Source organism: Bidens hawaiensis, unplaced genomic scaffold (assembly GCF_021521415.1).
Source record: "Bidens hawaiensis isolate Kalapana, Puna unplaced genomic scaffold, B.hawaiensis_p1.1 tig00039111_1, whole genome shotgun sequence".
Taxonomy (NCBI): Eukaryota; Viridiplantae; Streptophyta; class Magnoliopsida; order Asterales; family Asteraceae; genus Bidens; species Bidens hawaiensis.
In genome coordinates, this window is record NW_027496882.1 from 54,329 (window position 1) to 71,642 (window position 17,314).

Consider the following 17,314-nt stretch of genomic DNA (forward strand, 5'->3'; position numbering starts at 1 on the left):
CAATTTCATAACCAAGACTTCTATAGGAGAAGCCTTGGCATGTAAACCAACCGTTACGACGGACAAAACGGTAAAAGACCGGAAATCGGTCAACATGTGGCACCAGGTCACGTGCTATACATACAAACTCATAGTGACGAATTCGCATGACAGCAGACGGGTGCAACTGGGAGAGATGAATCCCATAGGCAGTTAGCACGTTCATGAAAAATTTCGTTATAGGAAAACGGAAATACCCATAAACGAAATAATCCGAATAAACGACCATTTTACCAGGCGGTGGTAAACTGGCTATGGAACCAGGAGAAGGAAACTCCGGCTCCCACTCTGGTGGAATGCCATACGTTTCTAGCAATTTCTCGTATTCTGAATAATCTCATGAAACTTCTATCTCGTCAATTTCAGTTTGCACATTCGACATTGTCAAAGGATTTGATAAGAAAATATGAGAAAGTTTAGTGATTTATCAGAGAGAAAGCAAATGAGATAATCAACAAATTAAGGCAATAAACCTTTAATCAAAAAATTTCTCTCCTAATTTATACTCATCGCAATTAATGCGATGAGATATGAACAGTGGAGAGAGAAAGTCATCGCCTAATCATCAACCGCCACGTCACGTGGGAAATTCGAAAAAGAGAAAAAGTTGCACAGACGGGTACAGTGACAGCCGTCAAAAACGTTCCATCACCGGTTCACGCGCCTGCGAGTGGCCAACTTGTCCTTTTTTCATGATTATCTATATCAACAGAAGATATTTTCTACCTAACTTCGAATTTCAAAAAACCCCAAAATACATTAAGTCCAGAATTTCACCCGCATAAAGATTTCACACGAAAGAAACACTGGACTGGGGGGACTTATAGAGGTAGAGTACCAAAAAGACCCAAATACCCTTAAGTACTACCCGCGGGTCATAAAGGAGCCTCTCATATATCACCTGCGGGACATATGGATCACCCGCATATCACGGAAGAGGAAGAACGTCCTCATACCATGCGCGGAAGCATCCGGGCATCCTCAGAAGTCATCCGCAGGACAAGACATTGGTCCGCCAATATGACTGGAGGGTGATGTCAATTAAACAGTTGTCAATAACTAACTACACTCTAGAAGAACGTCCAAGATTGTTACTTGAGGAATACGTGACTTGCCCACCAATGAAAGAAGGACACTTGGCCAGTTTGTTATAACCGTGCACATGGCCAGGGTGCAATTCGTCCTATCATTAGGTGACGCGTGTCCAGGTTGTTATACCCATGCACATGGGACGTATAGCTCAACCTATCATAAGAGGACACGCGTCCAGGCGGTTATCAAGATCTTCTAGAAGATGACAGCTGGCCCAATCATCTTCCTACCTCCTTCGGCTATAAATACCTTGTCAACGTGCATGAGGTATTCATCCACACTCACTCACTCGTATTCTGACTACACTTAGTCTACTTTACTTCAGTACTTTCTTCACTACGAGCGTTACTGATTCTCACGCCGGAGGGTGGTTACAGGAAGACCCCCCACCTTGTCCTTCCTGTGACGAGACTCACGGTGTCTGTTTTGCAGGTTCCGGTCATTGGACTTTGGGAAGTTGTACTCATACTGTGTTAGTAGTTATCGTATCATACCTTGTGGACTCATTGGGTCCAGGACCCATAACAGGAGATCGGATCCGTGTTTCTTCAACACAAAACACCTAATATAGCCATAGGTCATTCAACTTTATGCTTTGATGCTAGAACCTCATCTGCTATTTCAAAATCCTTATTGTAACTTTATATAAATTCAAATTTTAGAGTGTTCCAATTTGTTTCATTTACAAAAACACAACAATTTATAAGACAAGAAACCCCACTGCCTTGATACTTTACACTTTATAATCTTGTCTTTTTCACCCATCCACAGTCATCAATGTCAGAAAGACCCAAAATGGTACCGAGGCCCACTTGAAGAATTTGATCGTTACATTTAAAAAAAGTAGTACGTCTTCCAACCTCTTCTTCTCACTCTCACATTCGAAATTCAAAAATTCAAACACAAAAGCATAAAACTTGCTTCAAAGGCTGCTGATTTGTCAGACAACTCACCACTTTTTTCGCCGTTACGCTCCCTTAAACACATCCCGATGCCTTTCATTATTAATCTTTTGATTCAATCTTGAATCTTTGTAGGTTTTTAAACTTGCACATAACCTGTTCGACGAAATGCTTGAGATGCAAAAGCAAGATTTTTGCATCACAAGGTACTGAATCGTTAAACAGCTCGACCCTTTGTTTGTATAACATCCTAGTAATGATCTGATTAAATCTTGAAGCTTTTTGGGGGTTTTTTGAAACGTGCACACCACCTGTTCGACGAATTGCTTGAGAAGTTTTAAAATGGGGGAAACTAAATCGGGGTCGGAGAACCGCTTGAAACCGTCTGCGAAGTGTTCGGCTGAGAATCAAGCGCCGTTAAAGTGTAGGAACAACAACGTGCAATCGAATTTGAAGCCGAGGTCGATTTGGGGGTCAAATATCGTGAAAGGGTTTTCGGGTGATAAGAAAACCAGATCGCAACAAGTCGTGAAGAAATCGAATCCCCCGCAGCCTCTTGCTAATGTCACCAACACGAATTCGAAAAACCCGTTGGCTCCGACTCGAGCGAAACGGTCACTTATCGGAGATTTATCATGTTCGGTAACTTCTACACAAGTTCATCCTCAAGGGGTCCAGCCGTATAAATCATCATCTTCTTCGGGTTCTCGTGATCTGTTTTCCGAGCTTGATCAGCTCAGAAGCTTGCTTCAGGAATCGAAAGACAGAGAAGCTAAATTGCAGGCTGAGTTGTGTGATTTCAAGAAGAAAAATCTCAAGGCTTTGGAGCTTGAACAAATGGTCGAATCAAAGACCGGTGAAATTGAAGCTCTTAAAAGCAAAGTTGATTTGCTGGAATCAGAAAACGCCAGTCTTTCCGAGCAGTTGAATTCTCAGCAGTTGCAGGAAAATATAGCAAAGGGGGTTTCTAATAGTGTTGAGGTAGATGTTCTTAAGTTAAGAAGACTGAATGCTGAGCTTCATCTTCAAAAAAGAAATCTTTGCTTCAGAATTTCTTCAATGGAGTCACAATTAGCTGCCATAGCCAAAGATTCTGAGGTTTCCAATATTATTATTTAACTTCTTACTTTTTAAATTTCTGTTCATATTTTCTTTTAATGTCTTGTTAACATAAGTTTATTAGTGCTGTAAACTAGCCGACCCAAGCCAAGGTGGGATCGGACTTGGCTTGTTTATCCTAATAACTCGAGTTCAGCTCGTAACTCGTCAAGCTGGCTCGTTTAAATTTAAAGAAATTTAACGCTTTTATATTTTACACGCATTGATATGTATATAAAACCAAAAATAATATTTGTAAGATACGCATAATCCATAGTTTATTAACTACGGAATGTATAATGTATGTAATATTAAAATTTGGGTTATCGTGTTGTTAAAATTTCGACAATTTTCAACACTGACATAGTTTTTCGTATTTTTTTATTAAAAAACTGTCATACAGCTTTAAGTTATAAACATGTATGTATACGTATATGTACTGTATACATAAGTATTAAAGAATGTCATACGGCATTAAGCTATAGACATGTATACACACACATACAAAAGTTTGTGCTTTATATTAAACAAACCGACGAGCGAGCTGATTTTGAGCGGGCTTTATAAACGAACCTAGTTTACCTTGATCAGTTTAACCATGCTATATCCCTCTCACCTATAAAAGGCAGTTTGCAATTTCAGTTATGTTGCTTATGTTGGTCTAAATATGTTACCTCAAAAATTTACAGAATGAATTTGTTGAGAAGATCAAAGCTGAGGCATCTATGCTCCGACAAACAAACGAAGATTTATGCAAACAAGTTGAAGATCTACAATTAAGCCGATTAAATGAGGTTGAGGAGCTCGTCTATCTTAGATGGGTCAACTCGTGTCTGAAAAACGAGTTACAAAACTCAACTTTTGTAACTTCTGAAGTAACATCAAGTCCAGCTTCTGTTGAATCAAGTGATGCAAGTTCTGACTATAGTAGTACCCAAAAAACATTAAACTTGATTAAGAAAATTAAAAAACGGCCCGTTCTTGATGAAGAAACGTGTTGGTCAGAAGGAAGAAGGCATTCAATCAGTGGAGCAAACTGCTGTCAAGAAGATCTGGTGGTGAATAAAAGAAGACAATCCGATGGTTTTATATGTTCAATGGAAATGGAGGGTATAGCCGTAAATTCACAATTACGTGAAGCTACAAAACTGAAAACGTTTTTGGATGTTGAAAAAAGGGCGTTAAGGGTTCCTAACCCTCCTCCGAGGCCTTCTAGTTTTACTTCTAAGGAATGTATAGAGGTTAGTGGTAAAGCACTACCGCCACCGCCCCCACCACCACCACCTCCTCCACCACCGCCACCGCCAAAGTTCACTGGAAGAAGTAATGGTGGAGGGGTGGTTCAACGAGCTCCAGAAGTCGTTGAGTTTTATCATTCGCTTATGAAACGGGATTCTAGAAAAGATTCCATAAATGATGGGATTTGTGATGCTTTAGATGTTAATAATGTTAGAAATAGTATGATTGATGAAATTGAAAATCGCTCTTCACATTTGCTTGCTGTAAGTTTTTTTGATAAGTTGTCTTGAAAACATATCTAATTTTAGTTATTATCTGAGCTAATGTTGTTTTTCTCATACTTTTGTTTATTTTTAGATAAAGGAGGATGTTGAGACCCAGGGGGAATTTGTGAATTCTTTGATACGTGAGGTTAACAATGCGGTTTATCCAGATATTGAAGATGTGGTGGCATTTGTTAAGTGGCTGGATGATGAGCTCGGTTTTCTTGTAAGTTTATTATATAAATTTAAAGTAGAAATTTTGACCCCTTTATGGATATAAGAGTCTATTTGGGTTGTATTTTGTTTCAAATGGATCTAATGAGTAAAAAAACTGGCTAGAAACATGGGTTGGATGGAACAAACGGGTCAAAAGTCACCAAAAATGGGTTCACTATGCATACAACCTTGTAATTCATTTTATTTCCTTTAGTTTAAATTACGATTTTATAGTCATATATTTTTAATTAAGTTTAAACAATAAATATTTATCGAATTTAAGAAATAATTAAAAAAATGGTTAAGATGACTAGATCCGTAGGCCTGTGAGCAACTAAACGTTCAGTGAACTGTTTGTGAACGGTGAACTGTTAGGCTTGAAGTTCGTTTATTTAATAAAAACGAACGAACATCAACAAATGTTTTGCTCATTTAGTCAAATGAACAAACATGAGTCTTCTTCGTTCATTCGTTTACATTCATTTGTCTAGTTTTAGTACCTTTTTAAAACCAACGCATTGTTCACATATACTTTTAATTAGTTTTAGCTCAGTTATGTTCATGCACGCTTGTTGTATTGTTAACAAACAAACACAAAAGAACCTGAACAAGTCCGTTTTCTTAAAGAACAAACATGAACAAGAAAACCCAGTTCGTGTTCCATCGTTTGTTTGGTTGAAGTTAAACGAACGAACACGCATTCAACGTTTGCGTTCGGTTCGTTTACACGCCTACATACCCGTCCGTTTTCACCTTTAATTTGCATCTATCATTAATCATTCAAGATTTTGATGGAATAATCTTTTTAGCATTTAAACAATTGCTAGCATTTAAGTGATTGTTTGCATATATCTATTATATATGTGGTTTGACTTCTTGAATTTTGAAAAAGGTGGATGAGAGGGCAGTTTTGAAGCACTTTGATTGGCCTGAGAAGAAAGCCGACACATTAAGAGAAGCAGCGTTTGCATACCGAGATCTAAAGAATCTGGAGCATGAAATTTCAAATTACAAGGACAATTATCACATACCATGTGATTTGGCATTGAAGAAAATGGTTTCCGTGTCTGAAAAGTAAGACCATTCTCATACCTTGTCTGACAAGTAAGAATGTTCTTAATTTATTAACATCTGTTGTACAAATGTAGGATGGAGCGTATTGTTTATAATCTTCTTAGAACAAGAGACCCCTTGATGCGTAATTGCAAAGAATTTCATATTCCGACTGATTGGATGCTTGATTCAGGAATATTAAACAAGGTTTGTTATTTCAGTTTTGCCATTTGGGCTTGAACATTTTGGAACGGGGAAAAAAAAGCTCCAAATGATTAATTTGGGCCTGAAAGTTGATGTTTTAAATTCTTTTCTCAGTTGAAATTAATTGACTATTACACATTTCGGCTTAAAAGTTTGAGGCTACATCAATTATTAGTTTCTTACAAATCACTTAACTTTCAAAAATAAAAAATTATCATCCACAACTTAATAATAAACTTTCAAATAAAGCAATTTAATGCATCCAACAATCAAAAATTACCTAATTAACCTTAAAGATAACAAACATGAACTTTAATAAGGGTTCAATTCGGTTTTTTCAGGTTCAAAATCGAAACTGAACTTATAATTCGGTTTTTGCGGAAACATAAAATCAAACAGACGCTTTTGGGTTGGGTCGGTTATTTCGGTTTTATGCACACTCATATATGATCTTCATCTTCATGCATGCAGATTAAGTTGGGATCGGTTAAGTTGGCAAAGAAATACTTAAAAAGAGTTGCTACAGAGCTTCAAACGAAGGGAACACATGAGAAAGATTCTTCAACGGATTATATGCTACTTCAAGGAGTGAGATTTGCTTTCCGCATTCATCAGGTTCGAACATATTTACTAATAAAACACAAATTTTATAATGTTATTTTACAAGTGCCATTTTGACCCGATAATTTGAACATGTTTTATCTGCTTTGTTGCAGTTTGCTGGTGGATTTGATGTCGATACAATGCATGCTTTCGAGGAGCTTCGCAATGTGGCTCTTGTTTTGAACAAAAAGTAGAATGAAATGAAGAATTTTTGGTGCAGGAAATATGGATTTTTTTTGTATAGGGTATTATTTAAGATGTTAGTTTCGGTAAGAAGAAAGAATGAATGCTGTTTAGATATGGATGGGATGAGATGATGGAGGTGTCATCATCATCTTTTTTTTTTCCTGCTAAAACATATATGTATTTGGGGTTCAAGATTAGTTTGAACCATGTTGTTGACTTCAACTTTTAATTTCTTACACCCTTCACATTTTCTAATAAGGTTATGTTTTAAGTGGTTTTGGAGTTATTTGTTTGCATTTGCTTATATTATTTTACATATAAATATATCCTCTCTGTTTTAGATGTTATATGCATTTACTGGTTTAATATGCTCGATATTTCTTGATTGAAAGGTATGGTGTGCTAAAATGAATATTAGAAAAAATGGTTTACGCAACCATTGGGCGTCCTCCACTAACCAGTTCAACGGCCAACACGAGAGGGACAAGGCCCGGATGATAAATTTAATGTTGCAGTCGCTGTATAAATATTCAATTCCAAACAATAAGAGCATTCTTTCTAAGTTCTAACTAACCAAAAACACAGCAAAAAACATTCAATATGCACAACAGCAATGACCCGAGACGTCCCATTGAGCTTTCACCCGAAACACTAAACAAAAGTCGTGGGACAAGGTCAAGTTCCTCAACAACTCTATGCTTTGTCATGATCATGCATACTCTTCATTCACCATTCATATTTATGTGTCACCTCAGTGCAATATCACCACTTACCACCAACCCTTCATCATTCACCTCGTCTTTCAACCTATGTTACATCCTCGATCATACACCGTTCACCCTTGATTTCTAATTTTTTAATGCATTAAAGAGAGTGAGGAAACAGAAGAGAACGAGAAGAAAGAGAGAGCGAGCACGCACAGCCGGAGAGGTAATAGAGCTTGCAGGGACTTGATCTCCATTGTAATGTTTCACATAAACATTGTATTCAACAATGGCATCACTCGTGGAAGGATCAAACCAAACCGTATGAGCTAAAGCATAGCCGTTGGCATACCTAAACTGCCCACTTCCACCTACTACCGGCATCTCCCTCACATCAGCTGTAACCGGATTCCGCCCTAGCACACTAAGACTGCTACCACTGAAGTCTCCTTGGGTGAACTCAAAAGTTAGCACCATAAGCAATGCTGGCCCATTCTTGGCTGCAAATGCATACATTCCTTGTGCTTGTCCGACCAACTTCGATGTCCCGTCTTGGCCTTCTGTCAATATGTTATCCATCAAATACACGTCACCAAAGCCGCTGGAATCTTGGATCCCGGCTATCTTGACTGCCGTTGGACTTTTGCCGCTGTGGATGTCGTGGAAGAAGAAATGGAAATGCGTTGTTTTCTCCATTCTTTTCATCTCCGAAACCTCCTCGTAGAATGTGCCACTTGAGAGATGTAAAAGGGATGAAGATAATATTAAGAAGGTGGTTGTGAGTGTGTTGTTGAGAAGAGAGTTAGCCATTGTGTTTTGGTACTGTGGATGCTTTAGAAAATAGAAGTAGGAGATGGTTTTACTTAGAAGAGTGATTTTTATATGCATGGCAACATGGTTAACTTTATTGAGCAGGTGTGGTGTGACTAAAGTTAGTTAGTTAGTTAGGTATGTGGGGTTTGCTTTAAATTAACGCTTAAGCAAAGAGAGTTGGTGATATGTTTGTGTCAACTGTCAAATAAAGCAAACAACAGTTGTGTAACAGTTGGTTTTTCTAGAAGTATAAGTGGAAATATCAATTACTTTGCCTAATTTGAAGTTTTACTGGTTCATGACTCATCACTTATCTCTGTAGCTAGTTTGATTTGGTGTTAATTCAATGAAAATTTTGGCCAGTTTCAACGCTTAGACAGGCCAAGTGCTCAATTTGCCTACGCCTTGCCTACCTGATAAAGAAGCTCGCATGTTTGTTTGAGGCGCCTAGGACTCACATCGCACTCCTGTCACCCCTCTGACTACATAGCTAGTGACAAATATAGTTTATGGCTTTAAAACAATAATGATTTACCATCTTCTAGCAGTCGGTAAACATCATATTTGCAAAAGAAAAGATAATCCAATCTACAACCTTAAAACAAAACCATTCTTATCCAATAAACGTCGATAGTAGTGCGCAAAAATTAATTGTGAACACATGCCACTCGTATTTTGATCATTGGGGACAAGTGCAAAATTTGGTCTTTTTTGTTTTCCTTATTCCTAAACCGGTTGGGATTCCAACATGGTTTTTTGAAGAAAGGGTCCGATTTGAAACCAAATTTTAACTAGTCCGGTTCATGTTTGACAAGTTTCAATGAAAAGAGTTACAAACCGATTTCAACCCTTCGGTTGGGCTCAAACAGGGTTCAGTCCCCAACCTGGTTTCTTTGTGCACATCTGTTTCTTAAGGTGGGGATATTGGTGAGCCCAACTGTTCAGCTACTAAAATGCCCTTATTTGGCCCAAACAATTTTCGAATACCTTACTTAACAAGCATATATTTTTACAACACACTTCTTTCGAACCAGTAAATTTCATCAGGTAAAATCCAGAAAATAACTACCAACAAATCTAGCATTATACCGAGTCCGCTAGAAATCCTTTTTGGCAATCAAACCACAAATTAAATTCAAAACTTATAAAAACATGTAGCGTCTCACACCGTTTGAACTGCTCTGTCAAAACTTACTTCTGCGGTTGATACCCGTTTGACCAGCATGTGTTCTGGATGAGACAGTTTCAACTGACTGCAAATATAAGAATAAAAAATCAAATCACAATGAATTAGTTTGAGATAACGTTAATAAACCTTAAACAGCAAAGTATAAGATAACAAAATACTTATAAACTAATCCCAGATTTCCTTTTTTTTATATTTGTATACAATCAAACAAGTTCTATGTATAACAAAACAAGATGTAGATGTATGAACACTTGTAAAAGAAGTTGAAAATAAGTTTATATTATGCGTACCTTAAGAATCGCGAAGAAGGTTTCCCAAGATGAAGACAGCATACAACCAGATTTGCTAGTGTTTCCGGATCCTTTGCATCCTATATCAGCAATACATCAAATGTTATACTTAACTTTAAATGCTATATTATTAAAACTGAAGAACATACACAACAATATATTTTTCTTACTAATTACAGAAAGAAAATAACTAAGCAGTATTTTCAAGAAAAAGAAGCGTGTTTTAAACACTTAAAAACTTTTACCTTGTTGAGTGCTTCTAATAGAAATGACTCAGCTTCATCAAAGTTACCCATGTGCATGCAACACACAGCTTTCCCATTAAGGATCAAACTAGTCATCTGGTACTTCTCTGAGAAGTCCTGGAAGATCAGATATGCTTCTTGTATCTTTGAACCACCCTGTTTCAAAGAAAATGTAACATTAAAAATAGTGTGATTTATAGTTTAATGAGATGAAAAGAATAATAGATTACATACCACAGCTAAATTTAGCCATGCAGTAGCGAGTTGAGTTAGTGTGTGATCCTCATCAATCTGTTGCATAACTCTCAATTGCTTCTCAGCATAATCAGATCTGTGCATCTTCAGGAAAACTTGGACATTCAAGGCGTTCCTGAAAGTGAAAATTGCCGGGTCCAATAATAGATGAGAATTCTTGCTTATATATGATCATTACTTAAAATTCAACAGGTAAAACATATTGATTATATTTAATACAAACGATCACAACAAAAATAGGCACAGATACATATAAAAGTCGGTGCAGACACAAACACAATAAGTCAATGCAGACACAAACACAAGTCAATGGACATACAACCACAGCACATCAAAAAACATGGGTTATTAAAAACAGATAAGAAAAAACTTAAACAGGTAATCAACACATAAACAGCCTATTGTGCCCCAGAAAACAAGTTTCTCCTCCAAGGTTTTCATACTACCAATACAAACTTTAAAAACCTCGCATATAGTCCGCCTATCCCACAGTGGGAAGTTCATTCTTGACCTTGTTCAGAAACTCGCTTGAAAAAGGAACTTATTCATGTTTTTCTTCTTTTTATTCTGTTACAGGTTACTATTATAGTTTTTTCATTATTTTGTGTTATCGGTAGTTTACCACTACTATTTTAGTACATTTTGTTTTGTGTGTGCCACGCTTTATGTTATCTACTTATCTATATCCTATACTTTACATGTCAAGAAATTTTTATTTTTGGGAGCGGATGGACTTAGTGGAAGCAGCTTCTTTATCTTCTGGGATAGAGAAAAGGTTTGCCCCACTTATAACTTGCAATGAGTGGGATTTTATTGGGTACGTTTGAATCTTTTGTTTTTTCATAAATGTTATAGTCCTAACCACACTTAGATTCTTATCATTTTTAACAAAAAAAAAAAACTCACACATCCGTGACCCTTGTCCCTGTTGAGACTTGAACCCACTACTACAGATCATACACCTGACACCTTAGATGCGCAGCCCCCGAGTTAATGGCAAGTTGGTCAAACTTAAAAACTCTATTACCACTTGGTTCATTCCACAACTGATACTAGATAGGTGAATGTTTATAACGAAAGGCTCGTGGTTTAAAATAATAATTATTGAAGGATGACGAAGATGTAAATTGGAAAACATCAAGCAGGTGAAATTTGGGCATGTGATAACCGTAAACAATGATGTTGAAGGATGAAGATGTAAAATGAAAAAAAGCTGACCCAAAAGCAGACAGTTTAAGAAACTTCTTATGGTTAAATAGCTAATGACGGAAACATATTATATCAATAATCAACACCAAACATGTAAAAATAGTAGCAAAACTGCATAAAAAGATGCAAGAGAGGCAGAGTAAGACTAACAATTCCATAGTTCCCCCAGCATTTGTGTAATTCAGAACCTCATTATATTCTTGTTCATGCATGAATATAATCCCAGCAATAAGCCTGAGTATCGGGTTGTTCCCAATGACTGCATCACCCAACCACTCTCGTATGCTTGAAATTACTGTTTCCTATCATACCCAAATCCATGTGGAAAAAACAATTACACAAATTGACCATATAGATATTAAAACAACAAAAAATGTGAACATGTTAACTTTACACATAATGCCATTCACTTTAATTAAAACAACAAAAAAATGTGAACATATTAACTTTACACATAATGCCATTCACTTTAATTAAAACAACAAAAAAATGTGAACATATTAACCTTACACATAATGTCATTCCCTTTAACTAACTCAATTCTTCATCAACTAAACAATGATTTTATATTTTACTTTCAATGATTATCTTTGTTTTCCTCGTTGTGAGCTCTAAATAAGAAATCTAATTCCTGAACTTAAATCATAAACAGTTCATGATTCAATAGAACAGCAAAACATGCTGCATGAATACAACTTATAGTACCAAAATTAGCCTCATCATCACAAGAAAAAAAAACGCATATTAACTTTACAAACGAAGCCATTCACTTTAACTAGCTCGGTTCTTTATCAAGTAAACAATAATTTAATATTTTACTTTCAATACTTCTATTTATTTTCCTCATTGCAGGCTCTGAATAAAAAATCTAACTCCTTAACTTAAATAGTAAACAGTTGATGATTCAAGAGACCAGCAAAACCGCCAACACACGCTGTGTGAATTCAACTTTGAGTACCAAATTAGCTTCACCATTACAAAAAAGGAGTCCAGTCACACAATCAATAAGAATTATGAACACTATAGATTTTTATCAACAAATTAACAACTAATCATAAAAAAATCAATGCCAATTTTGACCTAACTTGACCTTAGCTAGGGTTCATGTAACTTACATATTCACAGATCTAAACAAAAACATAACTAGATCGAGTGATCAACAATTCACCTTATTATCGGCGCTCAACAGATACAACGCGAGCAACTTCACGGCCTGTAGAGGCGTTGCGGCAGACGAATCGATCTCGTTAATCACAAGCTGTTGAACAAAATAAGAGATCAGATCAAAATATTACTAAAAGTGAAAAGAGAAGAGAGTATAGATTGATTAATTGATTAATAATTATATACCTGGTAGCTTCCGAGAGCAATGTAGGATCTGTAAACGAGGCAGTCTCGTTCAATTGCGTCATCTTCTGAGAGGTTTTGGACATCGGCGCTGTTAATGGCTGCTTGAAATGCGCCGATGTAGAAGTTGTTTCTTAGAGCGAATAACAAATCTGGTGCGCCTGCCATTGTTAGATCTACGTCGGTGGTGGTATCAACAGATCCAGAGAGAAGACGATGCACGAGTTATTACAGGAGGATAGATTGCTGGGTTTTTACGGGTGAAGCAGTTCTTTATCAATGACACGATTAGAAGATATAAATAAATTATTATATTATTTTTCAATTTTGTTAACATACTTGCTTGGAACTGGTTTGGTTTGATCAACAAAAGTCAAAACTGGTCTATAATTGGCAATTGGGGTTTGTTCGGATTCAGTTAGAGTTTGGACGGTTTCGGTTCGGTTAACAAGTTTGGAGCAGGCTTTGGTAGAGAAAATAATAAACCAGTTCCGAACCTACAGTTTCAGTCGGTTTCGATTCAATTTTTGGGTCGGATTAGTTAACCGGTTTATTTGCATACCCGTAGATCCTAATACTCTTGTTAATCTATACATGTTTTTTGTGGAATTTGAACGAACCCTGACTTTTGGGATAAAAAGTAGTCACTTTATGATCACACCATGTCCTTTAATGATGAGTTATATGTATATGGAAAACCCTAAGTTCATGTGGTGAGTTTTGCCTAACAAAACAATGACAATTCGTCAAGTTGTCGTTGATGGTTCTATGGATGAGGGGTTTTATGCATATAAAATATAAGTGTGGGTTTACCAATTGTAATTATGATATTTAACATATATTTGTACCATTTTGACCATTTGTTATATTTGATTGAAATATAAAAATAAATAATAATTAGTATTACACTCGTATTTAAGAGAATAAAGTTTGTGATTGTTTATGGTGTATGTTATTTGAAAACAATAAAGTATATACAAATGCTACTTGACTTTAAAAAATTGTATAACTGTTAACTAGTATATAATATTGTGTGTTGTTGGAAAATATGTTTTATGCGTCACGTGTTCGTAATCCTTTTTATATGTGTGTTTGTTGGCTATGACGTGTGATATTATATAGATTTTGTCGACATATCAAAAGAGGATTTCACGACACCTTCCATGAAACAACAATTTTACTCACCATCAACTTCTCTAGAAATGGGTAGAGATAAACATGTACCGTTTATGAATTCTTATTAAACTTGGTAGTGATCACCAATTACTTGAGACTAGATATCGCATATGCTTATTATTTACTAAAACGATAACCAAAATACAATAGTTACAACTTAGAAGTGTTTGATAGTTTACGTGAGTGGTGAGTTTTTCTATTGCTTTCATTTTGTTTTACCAGATAACCTTGTGTGGACTTGAATGTATATAATTAATTAATCACTCAAGATTTAGCCATTTAAGTGTCTCATTATTTTATGGTAAAAGAAAAAATAGTTATATAAATAAGCTTTAAGACGGTATAGTAAAAACTCGTTGGGACCACTATGTTCGTTTCCAAAGTTAAATAATCATCTTTTAGAGTGACAAACTCACACCCTATAATTAAACTTCTCAATCAATGATTTTTTTTTGTTTTTTTTTTTTTTATTTTTTTTTGTTTATCACAGACTTGAACATTCATTACTTAGTTATGAACACATTTATTCGGTATCTCCATATACAACTATGCGAAATGCCCTTGACAAATAAGCTTGGGTAACCCACTAAAAATTTAATGTTTTAATATAACTCGTACACACAAAATATATAAAAAAATACAACTAATAACTACATGTAATTACAATATGGTCAAATCGCTATTGATAGAAAGTCTGAGTTGGGATTACAGACCAAAAGGGTTCATGGATATCATACATATATGAATAATGCCATCTCCACTTTGGTGGGATGGTAAAGGCTTAGGCCTTTGGGTGAGAGGTCCAGGGTTTGATCCCTGGCAATGGCGGTTTATTGTAAATAGTAGGAGGCAAGCTTAAACATTCAAAAAAAAAATATATGAATAATGCATTTCATGAAATAATAATAATAATAATAATAATAATAATAATAAGTTCAACTTAAAGGTCAGATGCGGATCTACACTTATGATTTGAAGGTCAGTGAAAATCTTTTTAGATGTTTATATGATAAAATCCCGACCGACCTTATGAAATTTTGACAACCCCTTCCGATCTCGTAAGAAGATTTCCTTGGTCTGGCGATGTACACGGCCAGTTTCAAGTTATAAATCATAAACCGAACCGTTAAAGATGGAATTTTCTTATGTGAAGTGATTAACCGGATCAGATTAATAAATCGGGTGGGTCGGGTCAAGAGGCCATGCAAACAGGAATAAATAAAAGCAATCAACGCTTGAAATGAAGCCAACGCCACTCAAAACCAGCCACAAAAACAAATCTCAAATCATCCTCACGCGGCATCTCAACTCACAAACCTTTGATTTTAAACAAAAAAATCGAAGCTGAATCACAAATCAAATGGCTTCATCTGCTACCGCATTATCAGCAAACAGCTGTAGCACTCACATGAGAGTACAGTTCTTCAACAATAACCGCTATAAGAATCATCAGAAACAGAATCTCAGATTCTTCAAAATTAGGGCTTCATCTGATGAACAAGAAGACTGCAATGTCGAAGAGTGTGCCCCTGATAAAGAGGTAATCCAATTTGAGTTTTGTGATGATTGTAAACTGATTAACATGTTCCAGTTTGGGCGAATTTGTCAGATTTAATTGAATGTTTATTAAGTTTTATCAATATTATTATAGAACATGTTTTGCTTGGATGAGTAACTGGAGTGCTCTGAGATTTCTTTCAGGCTATTCATGTAAATGGAAATTGTGTATTTGATGGCAACTGAATTTATCGATAACGAACCTAACCGTTCGGCGGGAAGCTCGCTTAATAAATGAACAAACATGAACAAGGGATTTTGTTCGATTAACCAAATGAATGAACACGAACAGAGGCCGTGTTTGTTCAATTGTGTTCGTGCACGTTTGATAATGTGTTCGTTTATGTTCGTTGATATTTGTTCATTAAAGGTTTAAATATATTTAATGGCTTTTCTAGTCATATAGATTTAACTATTTAGGCAAAGTTATTAACAATAACGTAATAAAACAAAATTATATATATGTGTATTATGTGGTTAATTTATATGTAAATTAACATATGAATATGAATGCTAGACCAACACAAACACAAATTTGGTAGACGAACCGAACCGTTGACACTGGTCATTATTGGTTAGCCAAATCTAATGAAACATTGTTTGAAAACTAAATTCATGTTAGCAACTGCTATGGATTTAGATTACAGCAATATTGTATACTTTTATGGAAGTATAAAGTTTAAGTTGATACAATGTGGTCACAGAAATGTGTCAATATGTTACCCTCGATGTTGAAATCTTGAAATGATGAATATTTGTTTTGATATAAAAACAGGTAGGGAAAGTGAGCGTGGAATGGTTGGCTGGAGAGAAAACCAAAGTGGCTGGAACGTTCCCGCCCCGTAGGCGTGAATGGAGTGGTTACGTGGAAAAGGATACGGCTGGACAGACAAATATATATTCAGTTGAGGTTAGTATTTCCAATATTATTTTATCTCTTGAACTTAATCAAGAAAATAACAATCAGATGTCAATAAATTTGCGCAGCCTGCAATTTACGTGGCAGAAAGTGCAATAAGCTCGGGAACACAAGGTACATCTTCTGATGGATCAGAGAATACAGCAGGAGCAGTTGGTTTTGGAGCTCTTATTGCTGTTGCTGCTGCAGCCGTGATTCTTCTGCAAGTAGGGAAGAACTCGCCTCAAATACAGACATTAGATTACTCGGGCCCATCACTTAGTTACTACATAACCAAATTCAAGCCCTCAAAAGTTGTTCAAATTTCAGTGCCAGCTGAACCCGCACCCGCACCTGCATCTGAGCCAGAGAGCTCAACCCCACAAGTGGATTCAGTGGCTCCAGCAACTGAAGTAGAGTCACTGCTGACTGAACCCGAGCCACAGAGCTCTACCACACCTGTGGATTCAGGAGCTCCAGCAACCGAGGCATCAACTTCAGTTGGACCGACAGAGAGTGGTGCACAACAAGTGTTGGAACAAGTTGTGGTTGAATCTGGGTAGTTATAAATGTGGTTAGTTTATATGTATGGTAAAGTGTTGTATGTATGGTTTTCATTGAGTTGTACACTTTGTGATACACGCTAATTCGTTATACCATTGTAAAATTATTGATTGATTGATTGTTGGAATAATCAATCATCCAGCAATGGATTTGAACCCTTGATCAAGTCGAA

General features: G+C 36.2%; 3 protein-coding genes and 1 pseudogene across 3 annotated transcripts; 2 read left to right on the plus strand and 2 right to left on the minus strand.

Moving 5' to 3' along the window:
- The first annotated feature begins 1,824 nt into the window (after positions 1-1,824).
- Positions 1,825-7,140, plus strand: LOC143590971 (protein CHUP1, chloroplastic-like). Its single transcript, XM_077071304.1, has 7 exons — positions 1,825-3,131; positions 3,821-4,633; positions 4,728-4,859; positions 5,742-5,923; positions 5,998-6,109; positions 6,578-6,721; positions 6,823-7,140. Exons 1-7 carry the CDS (start codon positions 2,376-2,378, stop codon positions 6,901-6,903), a joined length of 2,220 nt encoding a protein of 739 aa, XP_076927419.1. The 5' UTR covers positions 1,825-2,375; the 3' UTR covers positions 6,904-7,140.
- Positions 7,141-7,739: 599 nt separating this feature from the next.
- Positions 7,740-8,602, minus strand: LOC143590972 (dirigent protein 7 pseudogene; annotated as a pseudogene).
- A 752-nt stretch (positions 8,603-9,354) lies between these two features.
- On the minus strand, positions 9,355-13,187 carry LOC143590973 (coatomer subunit epsilon-1-like). Its single transcript, XM_077071306.1, has 7 exons — positions 12,951-13,187; positions 12,769-12,858; positions 11,751-11,902; positions 10,371-10,506; positions 10,137-10,292; positions 9,892-9,971; positions 9,355-9,665 (listed from the first exon to the last, which is right to left on the minus strand). The coding sequence occupies exons 1-7, from the start codon at positions 13,113-13,115 to the stop codon at positions 9,575-9,577; spliced, it is 870 nt and encodes a 289-aa protein (XP_076927421.1). The 5' UTR covers positions 13,116-13,187; the 3' UTR covers positions 9,355-9,574.
- Positions 13,188-15,458: 2,271 nt separating this feature from the next.
- Positions 15,459-17,314, plus strand: LOC143590974 (protein MAINTENANCE OF PSII UNDER HIGH LIGHT 1-like). Its single transcript, XM_077071307.1, has 3 exons — positions 15,459-15,663; positions 16,456-16,590; positions 16,668-17,314. The coding sequence occupies exons 1-3, from the start codon at positions 15,484-15,486 to the stop codon at positions 17,139-17,141; spliced, it is 789 nt and encodes a 262-aa protein (XP_076927422.1). The 5' UTR covers positions 15,459-15,483; the 3' UTR covers positions 17,142-17,314.

What these genes read in the sequence shown, in the direction of transcription:
- LOC143590971 (XM_077071304.1), top strand. Translation starts at nt 2,376, where the DNA reads ATGGGGGAAACTAAATCGGGGTCGGAGAACCGCTTGAAACCGTCTGCG. An exon ending in CCATAGCCAAAGATTCTGAG is followed by an intron (nt 3,132 to 3,820) that starts GTTTCCAATATT and finishes AAAAATTTACAG; the next exon opens with AATGAATTTGTTGAGAAGAT. An exon ending in ATGGTTTCCGTGTCTGAAAA is followed by an intron (nt 5,924 to 5,997) that starts GTAAGACCATTC and finishes GTACAAATGTAG; the next exon opens with GATGGAGCGTATTGTTTATA.
- LOC143590973 (XM_077071306.1), bottom strand. Translation starts at nt 13,115, where the DNA reads ATGGCAGGCGCACCAGATTTGTTATTCGCTCTAAGAAACAACTTCTAC. An exon ending in TATTAGAAGCACTCAACAAG is followed by an intron (nt 9,972 to 10,136) that starts GTAAAAGTTTTT and finishes TTGCTGATATAG; the next exon opens with GATGCAAAGGATCCGGAAAC. An exon ending in CCTTCTTCGCGATTCTTAAG is followed by an intron (nt 9,666 to 9,891) that starts GTACGCATAATA and finishes TTATATTTGCAG; the next exon opens with TCAGTTGAAACTGTCTCATC.
- LOC143590974 (XM_077071307.1), top strand. Translation starts at nt 15,484, where the DNA reads ATGGCTTCATCTGCTACCGCATTATCAGCAAACAGCTGTAGCACTCAC. An exon ending in AGTGTGCCCCTGATAAAGAG is followed by an intron (nt 15,664 to 16,455) that starts GTAATCCAATTT and finishes ATATAAAAACAG; the next exon opens with GTAGGGAAAGTGAGCGTGGA. An exon ending in CAAATATATATTCAGTTGAG is followed by an intron (nt 16,591 to 16,667) that starts GTTAGTATTTCC and finishes AAATTTGCGCAG; the next exon opens with CCTGCAATTTACGTGGCAGA.